This window comes from Rhincodon typus, chromosome 29 (genome assembly GCF_021869965.1).
Source record: "Rhincodon typus isolate 14 chromosome 29, sRhiTyp1.1, whole genome shotgun sequence".
Lineage (NCBI taxonomy): Eukaryota > Metazoa > Chordata > Chondrichthyes > Orectolobiformes > Rhincodontidae > Rhincodon > Rhincodon typus.
In genome coordinates, this window is record NC_063360.1 from 14,657,512 (window position 1) to 14,676,982 (window position 19,471).

The 19,471-nt window shown below is 42.6% G+C and overlaps 1 protein-coding gene across 1 annotated transcript; it reads right to left on the reverse strand.

Annotated features, from left to right (window-relative positions):
• Nucleotides 1-2,004: 2,004 nt before the first annotated feature.
• On the reverse strand, nucleotides 2,005-12,761 carry LOC109928911 (kelch-like protein 23). Its single transcript, XM_020528842.2, has 3 exons — nucleotides 11,757-12,761; nucleotides 4,193-4,604; nucleotides 2,005-3,695 (listed from the first exon to the last, which is right to left on the reverse strand). Exons 1-3 carry the CDS (start codon nucleotides 12,667-12,669, stop codon nucleotides 3,377-3,379), a joined length of 1,644 nt encoding a protein of 547 aa, XP_020384431.1. The 5' UTR covers nucleotides 12,670-12,761; the 3' UTR covers nucleotides 2,005-3,376.
• Nucleotides 12,762-19,471: the final 6,710 nt, after the last annotated feature.

The window sequence follows — 19,471 nt, forward strand, 5'->3', positions numbered from 1 at the left end:
TCTGTATGGTTCTAGTAACTCAACACTTTGGCACCTTTATTGTCTACCAACAACAACTGATAACTTATGTCAAAGAGAGGTCCTCACATTCAATGCCACAACAGGAGATGGCAAACTTAGACATATTCAGCCTGCAGGTATTGCTGGTTCATACAGCATTGATTGCCCATCCCTAGTTGCCTTGAAAAAGTAGACATGAACTGCTGTAGCTCATTTTGTTTAGGTAAACCCACGATACTGTTAGGGACTTTCAGGATGTTGACCTAGCAACACGAAGAAATGGCAACATATTTCCAAATCCGGATGGTGACAGTTTGGAAGAGAACTTGTGGGTGGTGGTGTTTCCATATGTCTTTTGACCTTCTTCCAGATAGTAGCAGTAATGGGTTTGGAAGAAGCTCTCTCAGGACATATGGTAAATTTCTGCAGTGCACCTTGTAGATGTTACATGCTGCTTGCTACTGTATGTCGGTGATGGAGGGAGCAAATTCTTGAGGATATGGCACCGACCATGCAGGCTGAATTGTCCTGGATGGTTTCAAGCTTCCTGAGTGGTGTTGGAGTTACACTCGTCTAGGCAGGTCAGGAGTACTCTATCACGTTCTTTACTTGTGCTTTGCAGAGGGTGAACAAGAAGTGAGTTCCTCCCCTCAGGATTTCTAATCTCTGACCATTCCCCACGGTATTTCTATGATTAGTCTAGTTCAGTTTCTGGTCAATGGTAACAATCACAACGTTGATATGGGGGAATTCAATAGTGGCAATGCCACTGAGGAGGCAATGATTAGACTCTCTCTCATCTGTGATAGTCATTGTCTGGCACTTAAGTGGCATGAATGTTAATTGCCCTTTGTCAGACCATACCTGGATATTGTCCAGTTCTTGTTCCATTTGCACAAGGGCTGCTTCAGAAACTCGGATGTCACATATGGTGCTGAATATTGTGCAGCCATCAACAAACATCCCCACTTCTGAGGGAAGGTCACTGATGAAGCAGTGAAGATATTTGGGCCTAGGACGCTACCCTGAGGAACTCCTGAAGCTGAAATGACTAAACTTCAACAACCACGACCACATTCCTTTGTGCTAAAAATAATTCCACTGAGCAGAGCTTTCCCCGATTCCCAATTACTCTGAAACAAAAACAAAGTTGTTGGAAAAGCTCAGCAGGTCTGGCAGCATCTGTGAAGGAGAAAACAGAGTTAATGTTTTGGGTCCAGTGACCCTTCCTCAGAACACCAATTACTCTGTTGCTAATGCTCTTTTATGCCACACAAGATCAAATGTGGTCTTACTGTCAAGGACGCTCACTCTAACCTCTCCTCTGGAGTTCTACTGTTTTGTCCAGGAAATAAATAGGCCAGGAGCTCTAAATTTAAAGTTGAAATGTTAAAAAAGAATGTTGACAACATAAAACACAAACAAAAATTTCTGGTGCTACGCACCAAGATTCTAAGTACACACAAGTGAAAAGGCAAGTTCAACATTTCAGGCACCAGCTTCAAGCGTGGATCTGACTCCATCTTGAAGACTTTCTTGTCGTTTTGCCCTATTGCTAAAAGATCTGCGGTGCATGTCTAGAATTTCCTGTTAGCATACTGAAGAGCCTTTATTACACCGCAGCTGTTTGTGGCAATGAAGGGGAGGAGCTTGTGGATTGTTCTGAATCATATCTCATGAGCTTCCTGTGTTTTTACATGCTTCTCTATTGGTGTCCTCATCTTTAGCTGCACAGACCCAAAGCTCTAGAATTACCTCCCTATTGGCCTATTTGCCTTTAAAACACTCTTTAGAACAAAGATTTTGACCATATTTGTGGTCACCCATCCTAATAGCTCATTATACAGCACAAAAGTCCAATTCTGTTTTATACTGCTCTCGAGAAGCACATTGAGACATTTTACCATGTTAAATGTGCTATGGAAACTAAAGTTGTTGTATCAACTGGGGTGGAGTGGTGGGTGCAGAGTGATGTAGGACAATAAATTGATTCATATTACCCAGTACCTCTGCTGAATTTCACACTTAATTTATTCAAAGAATCCAATTTCCTGACTTTCTCACCAACATCTGTGATAGCGTGCATATTCTCTGGAATCTTCCACCATGTTACAGCGATGCTACAAATGGTGACAGAAAAGCCCAACTTTGTTTTCAGTCCAAAATACACACACACACGGTCAGAAAGAAAAGAAAACCCATAAAATGATCAATTGTTCATTGTACTGGCTCTGGTCTGCTGCAGATCAGTACGAATAAGTAGGACTCTAGGTAAACAACTCACCTTTTTAATGTCCAATAGTGCCAAGGCATGGGAAAACGGCTGCTGAACCAAGAACAGGTATAAAGGTCTTAAAGCAGCAGATAGGGAGCTGGATAGAGGGAGGAATTCTATTGAATATATGGTCTAGGTCACTGCAATGCCAATAGCAGGGTGGAGGTAGTGGGTGTCAGCAGATGCATAAGAGGCCACAGTCAGAGTGCACAGGTGATGCTTAAACTGCAAAAGGAGGCATTTAGCAGGTCTGGCAGCATCCATGGAGAGAAACAGAGTTAATGTTTCAAGTCCAGCATGATTTTTCTTCAGAACCAAACTTGTAAGATGGGATAGAGGGGAGGCAATGGCCTAGTGGTATTATCAATGGACTGTTAAGCCAGATAATGTTCTGGGGACATGGGTTCAAATCCCGCCATGGCAGATGGTGGAATCTAAATTCAAAAAGTATCTGGAATTAAGAGTCTAATGATGACCATAAACCCATTGCCGATTGTTGGGGAAAAACTTCACTAATGTCCTTTAGGGAAGGAAACTGCCATCCTTACCAGGTCTGGCCTATGTGTGACTCCAGACCCAAAGCAATGTGGCTGACTCTTAACTGCCCTCTGGGAAATTAGGGATGGACAATAAACGCTGCCTAGCCAGTGATGCTGTCATCCTCTGAACGAATAAAGGAGAAAAAGGATACAGGCAATAGGGTTGTGGTTGAGCTAGGGTTTATTGTAGGATGACCAGGAAAACATTATATTAACCAAGCCAGGAAGCAGGAAAAGCCTGAATGAGGGTGAAAAAAATGACATTCAGCTCACTGTCCAGCAGACCAGGATAAACAGCCCCAAAGGGACTGGCTGTGGGTCAGGGATTCTCGTTAATGCATTGATGGTTTACCTAGGGGTACTTTTTGATTGACACCTCATCTAATGTCCAATCAGGATTCCAGATTTTGTCCAGGGTAACCAGAAAGCAGTTGTGATTGTGGTCTCTCCTGAGCTGAGAAAGCTGGCACTGTGATTCCCTCACCTCGATGCTACTGTCAAAAGGGCAGCACAGATACAGGGCCAGTGACACAAGTGACTCATTCTCTTAAACTGTATCTGATTAAATTCCAAATCTCACGTTGAACTTTCGGATGGACACACAGCCTCGAATAGGGAGTGGACAGGGCACAGCTGCATTCACTACTTGACATGTTTCTGTATAGGGATCAAAGAGAATCATGTTTGGGATGGATGTGTTCCCTCTCCTCTCCCCAAGGACAAAGATCCTCCCGTTAACAGTTGTGCAACCACTAAAGAACTTTTGATTGAAGCGTTCCTCATCCACTGGAGTCCACTCATCAGTGTCTGTGTCCAGACGGAACGTCTGACCTCCCACAACGTACACTGCACCATTCAGAATGGTGGCACAGAGATCATACCTTAAACAGGTAAAGAAAACACTAGTGTCAGTGACAGTGCTGCTGATCTGTGTTTAATCCTGAGATATCTGATACAGTGCAGCTACCTCATCACAGGCAAAGCTAACCTTAAACAGGATCACTGTGAACTTAACCATTCATGGAAAATACTCGAAATAAACCTCAGCAAATCAAATGAAAACGCACAGAGACAAACCCAGTTAATATTTCAGATCTGTGACCTTTTTGAGAAAGTTAATCAAATTTTAAGTAAGTATGAACAGTGAAAGGAGGAATAAGAAGGGCTCTGATAAGATGAAAGGCCTGAAGGGTTTGAATAACAAAAGGGCTTATGAGGCAAAACAATGTACTCAGGGGACAAGAACCAAAAGATAGGTCTAAACAGGCTTTGCTTAAACACGACCAATTCGAGCTGAAAGCCAGAGTAGCTAAAGACATGTTCTTAACTGCAAAATAGTGTCAAACTAACTCCCTCATGAAAATGAAACAGGACCTACCGAGGAAGCGGGGAGAAGGAGATCACGTCCCAAACATCGTTGTCCACATTTAGCCGCTGCACCCCACTGTAAACGTCACCATTTTCATCCAGTCCACACAAAACATATACATTGGTGCCAGTGCTGACCACTGCAGCCCTCTCCACGGGTCGCATCATGGGCGCTGTTTTCTCCCACTCTGTGGCCATCAATGGAAGTCGCTCAACATCAGCGATGACAGCCTCATCAGTGCTCCCTCCCAGTACGTACAGGTACATCCCAACACCAACTGCACAATGCCAGTTACGAGACTGCTTCATCGACGGTCCTTCCATCCAACTGTCTTCACAGCAGTTATAAACCAGCACCCAGTCCACACAGTACCATACCACACTTTCTCGGAAGTAGCCGCCTGTCACAAAGATAAAATTCCCTGTTGCAGAAACATATAAAGAACAGCTTAATCTTAGAATGGAAAACTATTGGGACCAGGGCTTGCTCAGATTTAAAATAGCTAAACTCTCAGACTTTTAGCCAATGATATATAGACATTTCCATGTGAAACAAATTATTAAGTAAAATCAGCAAAATCTGTAGCAATAAGACTTTGCAACCTCTTAGAATTCAACTCCATTTTCTCTGTAACTTAGAGCCCTCTAAAGCAATTGTGTTCTTAGGTTTAATGGCCATGATTTCTTACATCTAATTCACGGGTTGTTAGTTACACAGAAACAATAGCATTGCCCGTTTGTCATTGAGGAATATCATTTCATAGGTCATCCCTATATTGATATTGATTAACAAAGCTTTATCTGTTATTCAGTGATTTTGAAGAAAACTGACTCTCAATGAGTTCCTATTTAACTAATAAAGCACATTTGAAAGAATTGCTTAACAGTAGCATGAGTCACCTTCTGCCTGACTATAACGTGATGTGGATTGCTGTGGTGAACTGTGGACATTGCAATCCCACAGAACCACTGTGTGAACAATCACTCGTGATCCAACTCATTCTCACACACACACACAATTAGTCAAGGGTAATTAAAATTTGAGAACATATCAGGATCCGGCAGAAGCTTTGAAGTCAAGCTCAGACTTCAAACACAATAAAAGATCAACACTGAGGAAGAGATAGTAAGAACCGCCAATGCTGGAGTCAGAGACAACACAGTGTGGAGCTGGAAAAGCACAGTAGGCCAGGTAGCATCAAAGGAGCAGGAAAGTTGACGTTTCAAGTTGAGACCCTTCTTCAGAAATGGGGGAGGGGGAAGGGAGCTCCAAAATAAATAGAGAGGAAGGGTGGGGCTGGGGAAGGTAGGTGGGATGGTGATAGGTGAGTGCAGGTAAGCACATTTTGAAACTGGTAAAGTCCACATCGAGACCATTGGGTTGTAGGCTCCCAAGGCGGAATATGAGGTGCTGCTCCTCCAGTTTCCGGGTGGTACCATTGTGACACTGGAGGAGGCCCAGGATGGACAGGTTGCCCAGGGAGTGGGAGGAGGAGCTGAAGTGGTTCACGACTGGAAGGTGTCGTCGTTTGTTGTGAATGGAACACAGGTGCCCTACAAAGCAGTCTCCGAGCCTCCGCTTGCTCCTGATGTGGCGTCCTCTATATTGGTGAGACCAAGCTGAAGCTCAGAGACCAGTTTCAAAATCTCTCCATCCTCGGCTTTATCCCATGACCAACCCTCCCTCTCATCCCCACCTCCTTGACCTGACACAACCTGTCCATCTTTTCTCCCACCTATCTGCTCCTCCCACCTCACTGACCAATCCCCACCACTGCCTACCTGCACTCATCTATCACCATCTCACCTACCTTCCCCAGCCCCACCCCTTCTCTCTCTATTTATTTCGGAGATCCCTTCCCCCTCCCCCATTTCTGAATAAGGGTCCCAACCCAAAATATCAACTTTCCTGCTCCTCTGATGCTGCCTGGCTTGCTGTGCTCCTCCAGCTCCACACTGTGTTTTCTCAACAGAGGAACTTCTTGTAAGCATTTGTAATACTTAATAACTACCTTTAAGGCAGTGTTAGAGATAACAAGATGCAGAGCTGGATGAACACAGCAGGCCAAGCAGCATCAGAGGAGCAGGAAAGCTGATGTTTCGGGTCTGGACCCTTTTTCAGAAATGGGGGAGGGGAAGGGGGTTCTGCAATAAATAGGGAGAGAGGGGGAGGCGGATGGAAGATGGATAAAGGAGCAGATAGGTAGAGAGGAGACAGACAGGTCAAGGAGGCGGGGATGGAGCCAGTAAAGGTGAGTGTCGGTGGGGAGTTAGGATGGGGGTAGGTCAGTCAAGGGAAGACAGACAGGTCAAGGAGGCAGGGATGAGGCTGGTAGGTAGAAGGTGGGGGTGGGGGTTGAGGTGGGAGGAGTGGATAGGTGGGAGAAAGGACGGACAGGTTAGGGAGGCGGGGATGAGCTGGGCTGCTTTTGGGATGAGGTTGGAGGCGGGGAGATTTTGAAGCTTGTGAAGTCCACATTGATACCAGTGGGCTGCAGGGGTTCCCAAGCAAAATACGAGGTCCAGGTGGCATCGTTGTGGCACTGGAGGAGGCCCAGGATGGACGTGTCGTCCAAGGAGTGGGAGGGGGAGTTGAAGTGGTTCGCGACTGGGAGGTGCAGTCGTTTGTCGCGAATCGAGTGTAGGTGTTCCACAAAGCGGTCCCCAAGCCTCCGCTTGGTTTCCCCGATGTAAAGGAGGCCACATCGGGAACAGCGGATACAGTATACCACATTAGCAGATGTGCAGGTGAACATCTATTTAATGTGGAAGGTTTTCTTGGGGTCTGGGATGGGGGTGAGTGGGGAGGTGTAGGGGCAGGTGTACCACCTCCTGCGGTTGCAGGGAAAAGTGCCGGGGGTGGTGGGGAGTGTGGAGTGGACAAGGGAGTCACGGAGAGAGCGGTCCCTCTAGGAGGCAGATAAGGGTGGGGAGAGAAAAATGTCCTTGGTAGTGGGGTCAGATTGCAGGTGGCGGAAGTGGCGGAGGATGATGCGTTGGGTCCAAAGGTTGGTGGAGTGATATGTGAGGACGAGGGGGATTCTGTTTTTGTTGTTATTGCGGGGAGGGGGTGTGAGGGATGAGTTGTGGGAAACGCGAGAGATGCAGTCGAGGGCATTTTTGACCACTATGGAGGGGAAGTTGCGGTCCTTGAAAAACGAGGACATCTGGGATGTCCGTGAGTGGAATGCCTCATCTCGGGAGCAGATGCTGTGGAGGCAAAGGAATTGGGAATAGGCGATAGCATTTTTGCAGGAAGGTGGGTGAGAGGAGGTGTATTCTAGGTAGCTGTGGAAGTCGGTAGGCTTGAAATAGATACTGGTTTCCAGGTGGTTGCCAGAGAAGGAAACAGAGAGGTCCAGGAAGGAGAGAGAGGTATCGGAGATGGTCCAGGTGAACTTAAGGTTGGGGTGGAACGTGTTAGTGAAATGGATGAACTGTTCGAGCTCCTCGTGGGACCACGAGGCGGCGCCGATACAGTCATCGATATAACGGAGGAAGAGGTGGGGGATAGGACCAGTGTAGCTTCGGAAGAGGGATTGTTCCACGTATTCTACAAAGAGGAAACAGTGTGTTGTGTTTTTCATCCAGGATTGAGCGATATTCTATTGCCTTTGTTACAATATAAATGAAATTTTTAAGAGTGAGAAAGAATTTTAATTTAAGAGTCCTTTCATGACTTCAGAGTGACCCAAAACACTACACAGCCACTGCTGAAACATAGTCATTGTTGTAATGCAGAAATTGCAGCAGGCAGTTTGCAAATAGCAAGGTTTCACAAACATAAAAGCAATCAAATCTCGTTGTGTCTTTGTGCTGACGGAGGGATAAATATTGACTGTATCACCAGTAATAACCCTCACATTATTCTTAAAACAGTAGCATGGAATCTTTTACATGCACCTGAAAGAGTGGGTCTGATATCTCATCTGAAAGGTAGTTCTTCTGGCTGTTGCACTCTATGAGTACCATCAGTGTGAATTTGTTTCCAGTATGAGGTGTATACCTACAATCTTCTAGCTGGGAAATAAGCTTATTATCTCTGAGTCAACAGCTAACACACAATACACCAACTTAAACAGAGAACACAAATGGTTTGAACAAATTATGCATAATTTATTTTTTCATACATGTGATGTGTGAATTTGAAAAAAACTGATTTAAATGTTGGGTTTTCTCTCGGTTACATAATCCTGATTAGCCACTTCTTCCCTTGTGATTTATTGACAGATAACAAATCAGATATTTGATTGAGTACTTAAAGTAGCACCCCAACCAAATACTACATTTGTGCTCAAGGTATGTGACAGCCTTGGCACGTGATGTTATTGACATATTACATAATTCACAAGTGATAGCTCACTTGGTTGGTTGGATGGCTGGTTTGCAATGGAGAGTGATTCCAATAGCATGTGTTCAATTCTTGCACTGGTTGAGGTTACCATGAAGGATTCTTGCCTGAGGCATGGTGATCCTTAGGTTAAATCACCACTAATCATCTCTGTCTAATGAGAGAGAGCAGCCCTATGGTATAGTAAGACTGTAGCAATGTTACCTTTATTGTGGCTAAACACCTGATCTCCCAAGCAAAGTATCGATGCCATTTATCTTTCCTTTCTTTAATGAATCTAAAAGCACACATCAATAATGTTATAAGGGCAGAGGTGACCCTGGGACACTAGTCTGATGTTCCCATCTTCCTACTGGGAGGAAATTGTTCACCAATCTTTTGGAATCTCAGTTAAATCGATAGTGGTTCAATTTCCCGTGTGACAGGTGCAGACATAAATCAGGATAAAAATGAATGGGAGGTAGATGCATTTCTGAAGAAGAAATAATAGGCAAGGTCAGACTGTCAAAAGGCCCAATAATCTTTTTGTTCAAGTTATGTATCAACTCTCATCCACCACAACATACTCCAAAACCTGCTATTCTCAATGTTGCAGGTAACAAAATGGCTTTTATTTATAGAACTGTCACCAAATCTTTTTCACGTTTGTTCAAGTTATTAAAAGCTAATGAGCCAAAGATTATCTGACAATTTAAGTACCTGAGGTTGAATGGTAAAGTGCAATTAAACTTTAATTTGTGAGAACTATTGTAACAGACTATATTTTTTCCCTTTTTTGGACTGTAAATGGAAAAGGAAGTTGGGCAGTGTTATGTAGGGAAATACCAAGAGTTTTGCAACTTCGAAAAATCAAGTGATATGCGTTTTTAGCTGTGCAAGACAATGTTGCTTTTGGAGCATTAAGATTGTCACATTATTGAGTCAGGAATTTTTGAGTTAAGGATTTACTGCCTGATGAAAGGCCTCAGATTGATTGAACTGCAGTTTGCTACAGATTGACGGAAGTAGTACAGCCAGAACCATCCGGAACCTGCAAGCAGAAAATATCTTTCTCCATCTCTCCAAGTGAGTGAAAAGACAAATAAAAAGGAACAAAAGAAAAAATTCTGATATAAGACCTTGTTTACCTGATCAACTATTGAGTAGAATAACAATCACTCTAAAATCAAAAGGTCTGTGGGAGACAATTTAAGTCACCCTTCTGATCTAGACTTTTGGTTTTCAGAATTTTGTATTGCCTGTCTATATTTTCCATGCATATTTGCTACCTGTCTTATTTGAAAATATGTGTGTCTATATTTAGGGTATGGGTTTAAAGTGGATAGTATAACTCACATTGTAGGAGGTTAGTTATCCTTCAATTCTCTCTGCCATGTAATAAATAATAACTTGTGTTTACAATAAATAAAGTATTTTGTTGTGAATGATCAAACTGTGTGTGAATTGCTTTTGTCTTACATAGCAGTCAGTCAGACAAACTGATCTTCTATGTGGTTTGTGGTATTTACACATTTGTGATGGTGTGCGGAACAGTGGAGCTTGATAATTGGTGCACCACTCCCAGTAAGTCAAAACACTGTGCTGGTCAGCTTTCCTCCGTCTCTTGGATGTAAAGGTTCTAGGTGAATTGTGTCTGGGACCCTCAGCTGTAAAAATTCACACTTAATTGTGGTGATACAATGGCTCTAAGAGGTGTATTTTGTCCTTTTTTTCATTATGTAGAAAGGTTGAGACAGAGGTAGTGAGCAGTCTGCTCCAAAGCCAATAAAGCAGCTTGTGAGACGCTGTTTTTTTTTTGAAAAGAGTTAATAAGACATAGGAGCAGAAATTAGGCCATTCAGCACATCGAGTCTGCTCCGCCATTCAATCATGGCTGATAAGTTCCTCAACCCCATTCTCCCCATAACCCTTGATCCCCTTGACAATCAAGAACCTTAACAGGTCAAGTTGCAGTAGTCCCAGAGGACCATAGGTTTCTCTCTCATTGGAGAGACAACTGGTGGTGGTTTAACCTGGGGGTCACCACTAGTTAGGCGAGGGGAGAGATTGAGGAGGAGAGTCCTTCACGGTAAGTTCAGCTGGTGCAGGAACTGAACCCATGCTGTTGGTGTTACACTGCACCATAAACCAGTTATCCAGCCAACTGAGCTATTCATAGAACAGAAGCAGTCTGAATGGGTGAAGTCCAGCTCCCACAGAATCACTACAGTATGTAAGCAGGCCATTTGATCCACCAAGTTCAAACCGACACTCCAAAGAGCATCCCACCTCGACTGACCCACTCTAGACCTATGTCCCTGCATTTCCCATGGCTAATCCACCTAGCCTGCCCATCCTTGGATACTATGAGCAATTTAACATGGTCAATCCACCTAATCTGCACAGCTTTGGACTGTGGGAAGAAACCAGAGCACCTGGAGGAAACCCACACAGTCGAGAACCAGGACTTTTCTCGTTTTAGCCTTCAGTAGCAGTCACTAGAGTCTTGAAGCTGAATGTGGAAGTTCTTATTTCTCTCCCTGATAAAGCTAATAGCTGGGGTTCTCTTCCTACTGCTAGAATTGCACGTGAGACAATCTATTTTACTAAATTTGCCTTTGCCAAGGGTGTGTTTATGGGATGTTACTATATTGGAAGTGAATTAGAAATCATTTATATATATTATTTTGTTGTGCATTTTGATGGAGTTACAGTTAATTCTTTTATTTTTATTTTGTCTGTATTTTAATTATAGTGTATGAATAAACTGTGTGTTTGGTTTCAAGCCTGGTTAGTTTGACCAATCAAATTGCATCTGGAATACAACACCTTATACTTATCTTTAAAATAAGAAAAAGTTAGGATCTACACTATCATCTTAATATATTGTGAGGGGATTTGGTCTGCTCCATAACATAATACTCCTGAAGTTTAGTTTGAGTGTTTTTCTGCATTGAACAAGGACTGCTCTTCAACCAGAATGTTTGTCAAGAGTTAACTTTACTTGTAACGAATGCAGGAAGCTCCCTCTAATTTTGAATCAGACCCTAGGTTCCTGGAACAGAAATTTTTTGTGCTCCAGCGGATGGGCACTGAAATGGGTTTTTCAACCAGCCTACAAACAGAATATTGTATATATAGGCAGTCATGTTTACACACTAGTCCCTCACCCCACACCCCAACCCTAAAACTGTGCCAAGCAGCTGACTCAACCTTCTGTGCTATAATTTGCACATGGTGTTACCTACTGTTGCTACGGCATATTGGGTGAGTTTTCTGCGTCGGAGAGGAGAGCAGGCTTGCCAAGTGTTCGTTTGAGGGTGAAACTGAAATAGCTCCTGCTGTTCTTGCTCATGTTTGCCCCCCAGAACATACATGGTCTCATAGCTCCTGCTGATTTGGGTCTGGGACTGGGCCATGGTCCAATTCTGGGGAAGGCTGTGATTTAATATTCTCAGGAGTCTGTGGTGAGGGTCAGCCTGCAGGCTGCACTTGGAGCGTTTAATCATCAGGTCGAGGAAAGACAGGCTCAGGAAGGGGGACCTCACCAAGGCCAGCAACTCCAGAAAGTGACTTTCCCTGCTGTTGTGGTGACTCACCCACTTCATCACCGCTTCAAATACCTGGTCTTCTTTGGCCACGTACAGGTGGTCACTGGCCAAAAGCTCGGCCAGAGCCTCTTTCGGAAGCTGCAGGAACTCTTCCTCGTCGTCCATGAAGGCGGCCAGGTGGGTAAGGGCTACCCCACGGGCGGCGGCCGCTAGGCTGGGGCAGGCCAAGCGCTGGGCCAAGGCCAAGGCCCCCGCGCAGTTCCCCACCCTCAGCTCCCGCTGCAGGAAAGTGGCGCACAGCAGCTTGACCCGGTCAAAGAGCAGGAAATCGGCCGCCTCCAGCAAAGCCTCCACATTCCGCCGCTCCACATTCACTTGGCCCCGGGCGGCAAAACCCAGCAGCAGCTGGAAGACTTCGGGATCCAGGCCCCGCAACACGATGTGATTCTCCGAGCTCTCCCTGGTACCACCCCCGAACAAGGCTCGGAAATACTCGCTGGTCGATGCCAGCAGCCGCCTGTTGACATGGAACAGCCTGTGGCCAACTTCAAGCACGGTGTCAGCGGCATAATCCGTGTCCTTGTCACTGGTCACCTCATAGGCCATTCCCCACCCCACCCTGATCCAGAGAGAAACTGCAGGCCAGAAATATATCTAGTATCCTGGCCTATTTTTAATAAACCAATCAGAGTAACACAGATACTTTTTAAAGGACATCACGGGTACAGTCCAATCAAATTGGAAGCAGCTCAATATTGACCTAAAACGTTTCCCAACAAAAGCATAGGGAACCTATCCAAGCAAATTAATGTGATGTCTATAACTTAAAAACACTGTATATACTAAGGTGCCCACATGTCACAAAAGGCCACAAGAATGCAAGCGGACATTCCCTGTTTCGGGCCACCACGAGGAATAAATAGAACAGAAACTGCCGGAAAAGCTCAGCAAGTCTGGCAGCATCTGTGAAGAGAAATCAGAGTTAACGTTTCAGGTCTGAGGAAGGGTCACCAGATCCGAAACGTTAACTCTGATTTCTCTTCACAGTTGCTGCCAGGCCTGCTGAGCTTTTCCAGCAATTTCTGTGTTTGTTTCTGATTTACAGCATCTGCAGTTCTTTTGCTTTTTATTAAGCAAAACATATCTTCAGTTTGTTTCATAGCAAGTTAATTGTGTAAATCATTGGCCAGTGTAGTGAACAGACCAGATATTACACCAAACACCACAGCAACCAACTCTTAAGGAACAAAATAATGAGCACTTCAACAGTGGGGTGAACCCCATGGCTGCTTCTTGCAGTCATGTTTCAGCTTGCCTCATTGGCACTTTTATCTTCAAACCAATTTCTCCTGACATTGTTTGTAGATAGTCCAGTACCAGTGAATTTATCAAGGTCAAATGATGCTGTATCACAAACACCACAAACTTGATGTGCCAAATTGTCTCTTTCTGCGTTGTAGGAATTCTATGATTCACCCATGTCTAATAGTGATTTCCTGCAATAATGTCATGCTGCAGCATACATATATAAATAAGTTACTGATACCCAAAGACATACAATTTTGGCTCGTTTTCAATACTCATATCTAGAATACCTAGAATTAAGAATTACCTGTTGACATCCCATTTCTGGAAGAGTTCTTTTTGCAAAAATATATTTTATTCATGAGAACATGGTCTTGCTCTTGCTGCAATTTAGTTCTTGAGGCCAGTTAAAACTAATTGCAGACACACATCAGTCGGAGGTACCAGTGGATCTAAGCAGAACATGGTAACATTGTCCACGTATATGGAGACTTAGACTTGAATGTCTCCAATACCCAAAAAATTCACTTTTATGTCCAGATTCTTCCCTATGGACTCAACAAAGGAAATTGAGAAAGGGGTCAGCTCTGCCTGCCTGCAGATTTGATTAGAAAATTTCCAAATTTCCTAGGACAGTATTCCAGTAATAACAACCGCCCTTATACATCTCATCTCTGAAATAGTGTATCTAATCTAAACAAATATCCTTACATGTTCTATCTTTGAGACAGTGTGCCCAGGAGTGTAACTGGATGGAAGCAAACTTTGGCTGAAAGTTCAATGATTGTGCGAGGAAGGCATGATCCTACTCTTTAAAGTAATCATTGTCACTGATAGCATTACATGTTTTCTTTAAAAATTAAGCAATGTTGGATTTTCCTAGTTTAGCTTGCAGCAGGATGGTAAAGAGCATATTATCAGCACTATTCAGCTGAGTCACACTGAAAAATGGTCTTCAAGCACAGATAACACAGTGTAGAGCTGGAGGAGAACAGCAGGCCAGGCAGCATCAGAGGAGCAGAAGAGTTGACGTTTTGGGTCGGGACCTTCAAGCACAGACCTTCTCTTAGATGAAATATCGAGAGCAATAAAATACTTGATTTCATTACCTCTTCTCCCACGCATGTTTACTGAAAATATTTTAGTTGATTCTCTTTCGTGGTCAGATTAGCTTCAAGTGTGATAACTATACGTAGTGGGAAATAAGTCAATTTGTGCCTTTTAATCTGGGCAAACATAACGCAACAAGCTAGCCATGCAGGGCAAACATAAGGAACTATATCCTCATCCTAAACTTTATCCAGGTTCAGTTAAAATAATGGTTCAGTAAGAACTGCAGAAGCTTAATTTGGTAAGGGGGTTGAAGGTTACCTAGGATGATTAAACTGTATTCTGTGCAGCTACATAACACAAGATACTCCACACAAATCTTTCCCGAACAAATATTTCTTCAAATACAGTTTCCCAAAGGAGTTCCATGTAGCACAGTCTCAATCCACTGAGCAAATTCTCATGGCAGAAAATAAGCCATAATGTATACTTGGAGAGCTAACAAGCTACATTTTAAAACATGCATGAATTAAAAGAGGAATTAATCCTATATACCATGCATTGTATATACCTAGACATACAGAAACAAGTATGTCAACCTACAGCAGTTTACAGCATTTGACTGCCTCTATTTTTTTCTATTCTAGGGTTTTTTCCTACTTTTGTCGTTGCTCAGCATGGATTTATATTTGAGTTGATGTGTTATCAGATCGTTTATCCAATATCAAGCTTTAGATGAACCATAATTTTGGAGTTGGGAACATTAGGAATATTGCAATGATCATCTTCTGTTCTGCCTCCATTTCCTTCCCAGTCACTGTCTTAGGCTGATGCAAATTGTTTCCAAACTGGTTCCTTGTTCAACCTCAAGCAGAGCTTCTTACCCCATTTTCTTTCCATTGTAAAGACCATTGAACTCAGTACATAACAACACCCACCTCTACCACTCTCAGGCCTTAGGCCATTAGAACCTTCAAACATGCTGTCACTGTCAGAATTCGACAGCTTCAACTTGATATCAATTCATTACAGCAAACTTTTTATTGGAACACAGCAGAGATCAACACAATAGTTTCCAATTGCTCTCTTTGGTGAAGAGATAGCAAGAACTACAGATGCTGGAGTCAGAGACAACACAGTGTGGGGCTGGAGGAACACTGCAGGCCAGGCAGCATCAGAGGAGCAGGAAAGTTGACGTTGACTCAAATTGCCTTCATTTGTGGAAAGGGCAAGAATCAATGGCAACAAGAAGAAAATCATTTTTAATTTCACACGTAAATAGTTAGGATCTGGAATACACTGCCTGAGAGGGTAGTGGAGGCAGATGCCATCAAAAGGGAATTGAATAATTATCTGAAGAGAAAAAGAGTATGCAAGGCTATAGGAAAAGTGCAAGAGACTGGAACTAGTTGATCACTAACTAGCTATAAAGGGCAAGCATGGGCATGATCAGCCAGATAGCATCCATTTGTGTTGTAACCATCCTAAGATCACCTACACCACCAAATTCACTTCTGTAACATTGTATGGTCACCCAGCACCCGCGTATCTCCAACCGATAAACTCAATTATACTTTTGGTACATCTGGATTTGACTATTTCATTACTGTCCTGGTTAGCTCCCACATTCCACCTCTTGTAGATTTGAGGTCACATAAAAATCTGCTACCCATGTCCTAACTTACAGTAAGTCCCGATCATGAATCATTCCTTTGCTGACGACCCATGTTTGCTCCTGGTTATGCAATGCCTCAATTTTAAAATTCCCATTCTAGCTTCCAGATCACTCTTTCTGCTCTCATCCTATCTCTCTCTAATCTCTTACAGATTCACAACTTTCTAAAGCATGTTTGGAAGGCAGAGGAAACAGGTTAGAAAATAGACAAGGGGGTTTAGCAGTCTTAAGTGGTGCCTAATTCAATACAAGTAGTTTGCAGAAAAATACAGAAAAGTCGAGAGCCTGGAGTGGCAATTGGGAAAATGCAACTATTAGTGAGAGATGGCTGAAAGAAGGGCAGGAATAATAGATACAGAGTTTTCAGATAACATGAAGAGGGGGCTAAAAGAGAAATGGGCCACAATGTTGATTGAAGGAAAAATTCTAGCTTTGACTAGGGACATCTATAGAAGGATCAACAAATTAGGTCATATAGATTGAGCTGAAGAACAAGGGGCTAATCACACTACTAGGGATGAATAATACATCTCCCCTCACCTTGCCCCAAAGAGTCCAATGGAGATAGAACAGCAAATATGTAAACAAATCACTTAGAAATGCAGGAACAATAGGACATTGATACTGGTAAACTGGTACTGATTCAAGTACAACATCCCAATTTTAACTGGATTATTATTAGTGTGAAAGGCACAATTCTCAAAATAATTACAGAAGAGTTTTTAATAAGCCAGTATGTAACAAGTTCAGAAAGAAGTGGTTCTGGGCTTTGTTTTAGGGAACAACTCAGGGCAGGTTCCAGGGGTATCAGTTAGGGAACACATTGGTGGAAGTAGATAACAAGGTGCAGAGCTGGATGAACACAGCAGGCCAAGCAGCATCAGAGGAGCAGGAAAGCTGATGTTTTGGGTCTAGACCCTTCTTCAGAAAAATGTTTTTCTACACCTTGTTACCTCAGACTCTCCAGCATCGGCAGTTCCTGCTATCTCTGTAACATTGGTGGAAGTGTTCATAATTCCATTAGATTTTGGGGAGTTATGGAAAAGGACAAAGATCTACCAAGAATAATAGTTCTAAACTTAGAAAAAGCTAATTTTACTACATGGAGATGTGATTTAGCTAGGGGAGATTAGAAACAGCTACCTGAAGGTAATTCAGTGCCAGATCAGTGGGAAATATTCAAGGGAGAAATAGTGATGGTTCAAGCCAGTGTGTTCTCTAGACAAAAAAATGGTGGGAACAAAAAATCAGAACAACTAAAGACATAAAGGAGTGGACAGAAGTGGGAACACAGGGGAGCTTATGACAGACAGTTCAGTTTCAAAACCTCTCAAAACAAATGAAAAATCTAAAGTATAAAATTGAAGGGGTGCTATTAAAAGGGAAATTAGGAAAGTGAGAAAAAAATGAAAAAAAAATTGACAAGTAAGACTGTGAAAACCCACAGAATTTTTTTTATACATTCATAAAATGGAAAAGAATAACTAAAGAGTAAGGTCTGCTACTGATCATAAGATTAAGACAAAGGTAAACTAACCAATGTGTTGAGATAGAGGAGATGATATAGTTCATACTGAATATTTTATGTCTATTTTCATAAAAGAGGACAATGTAGACATTGTAATCAGAGAGCAGTGCAACAATATTAGATGAAATAACAATGACAGAGGAAGTTCTAAAGGGTTTAGCATCTTTGAAAGTGAAATGTGTCCAGTGCTATTAAGGGAAGCAAGAGAAGAAAGCAGATGTACAGGGTCTGACCATCATTTTTCAATGCACTCTGGTTGTACAACATGAAAATGACAGGACAACTAATATTGTTACTATATTTAAAAAGGGAGAAGGGGATAGACCAAATAATTATAGGTCAGTCAGCCTAATTTACTGGTGGGAAAATTATTGGAAAAATAACAAGGAACAAAAAAAAACAAAATCCTTATTCAGAAAGACAGAGATGAGTAAAAGACAATCAGCATGGATTTGTTAAGGGAATATCATGTCTGCTTCACATGATTGATTTTCAAAAAAATAAGTAATAAAGAGAGTCAATCAGACAATGCATTTGATAAAGTCCAAGTGGATCCTACCAAGGTTTTTGATAAGGTCATAGAAGTAAAAGCTCATGGGATCCAAAATGGCAAGTTACAGTCAAACTTGGCTCAGTGACAAGAAGGGTAATGGTCAATGGCTGCTTTTGTGACTGTAAGGCTATTTTTAGCAAAGGTCCATTGGACTTAGTACTAGGTCCTTAGTATTTTTTATAAAGTAATTATCATTGGTTTAGACTTGAAAGATTAACAAATTTGCAGATGATACAAACATTTTCCAATGGCTGACAATGAAAAAAACAGTAGACTGCAAGAATTTATAGAAGTCTAATCAGATGGTGAGAACAATGGTAAATCGTGCTCAATCTGGAGTAGTGTGAGGCTAAAAAGTCAAGAGCATACACAATAAATGGTAGGCTATTGAAAGATTTTGAGGTACAGAGGGGCCTTTGGAATGCATTTCCACAGATCCTTTAAGATGGCAGTACAAGTAGGTTATGTGGTCAAGTGACATACAGGACACTTGCCTTTATTAGTTGAGAAAATAGAAAATAAGAGCAGGAAAATTTTGCTGAAACTGCACAAACACTAGTTAGACCACAGATAGTGATGTGTACAAATCTGGTCACCACACCATGGATAAAATACTGCTGGAGGGGGTACAGAGCAGATTTAGCAGCATGTTGCCTGGACTGAAGAATTTTACTAATGAGGAAAGATTGGATAGGTTCATGTTATTTTCCCTGGAACAAAGAAGCTGCAAAGAGACGTAGTGTTCAGATACAGTGGACTAGTGTGGGCTCTATTCTCATTGGCTAAGGGATCCATTACTAGGGAGCATACATTGAAAATAACAGGTAGGAGGTTTAAAGAAGTTTTGAGGGAAATGTTTTTATCTGAAGGATGGTGGGAGACCTGTAATACATGGTGCGAGAGGGTAGTTGAGGCAGAAACCATCAAAAACGAAGACATGCACTTAAAAAGTGCAACCCACAATGGCCTCTTTACATGCTATAACTTTCTTTTGATGATTTTCCATTATGTCTTCCTGAACTCTAGTACCTTGGTCATTCCCGATGTAAACTGTTTCACTGTTAGTGGCTGTGCCTTGGGCCCCAAGCTATGAATACTCTTTCTACATCTCTTGACCTCATTAAGCCACTCTTTAAAACCTATCACATAACCATGTGTTTGGTGTTCTCACCTAATATCTCCTTATATGGCTTGCATCAGACTCTGCAAAGTACCACGGGATGTTCTTCACAGACACTACGAACGCAAATGAGCTCAATTTGAGGTATTTTCTAACCAACCCGTTCAGAGATGTTAT

What these genes read in the sequence shown, in the direction of transcription:
- LOC109928911 (XM_020528842.2), bottom strand. Translation starts at nt 12,669, where the DNA reads ATGGCCTATGAGGTGACCAGTGACAAGGACACGGATTATGCCGCTGAC. An exon ending in ATATGCCGTAGCAACAGTAG is followed by an intron (nt 4,605 to 11,756) that starts GTAACACCATGT and finishes TTTCTGCAACAG; the next exon opens with GGAATTTTATCTTTGTGACA. An exon ending in TCCTTCTCCCCGCTTCCTCG is followed by an intron (nt 3,696 to 4,192) that starts GTAGGTCCTGTT and finishes TACCTGTTTAAG; the next exon opens with GTATGATCTCTGTGCCACCA.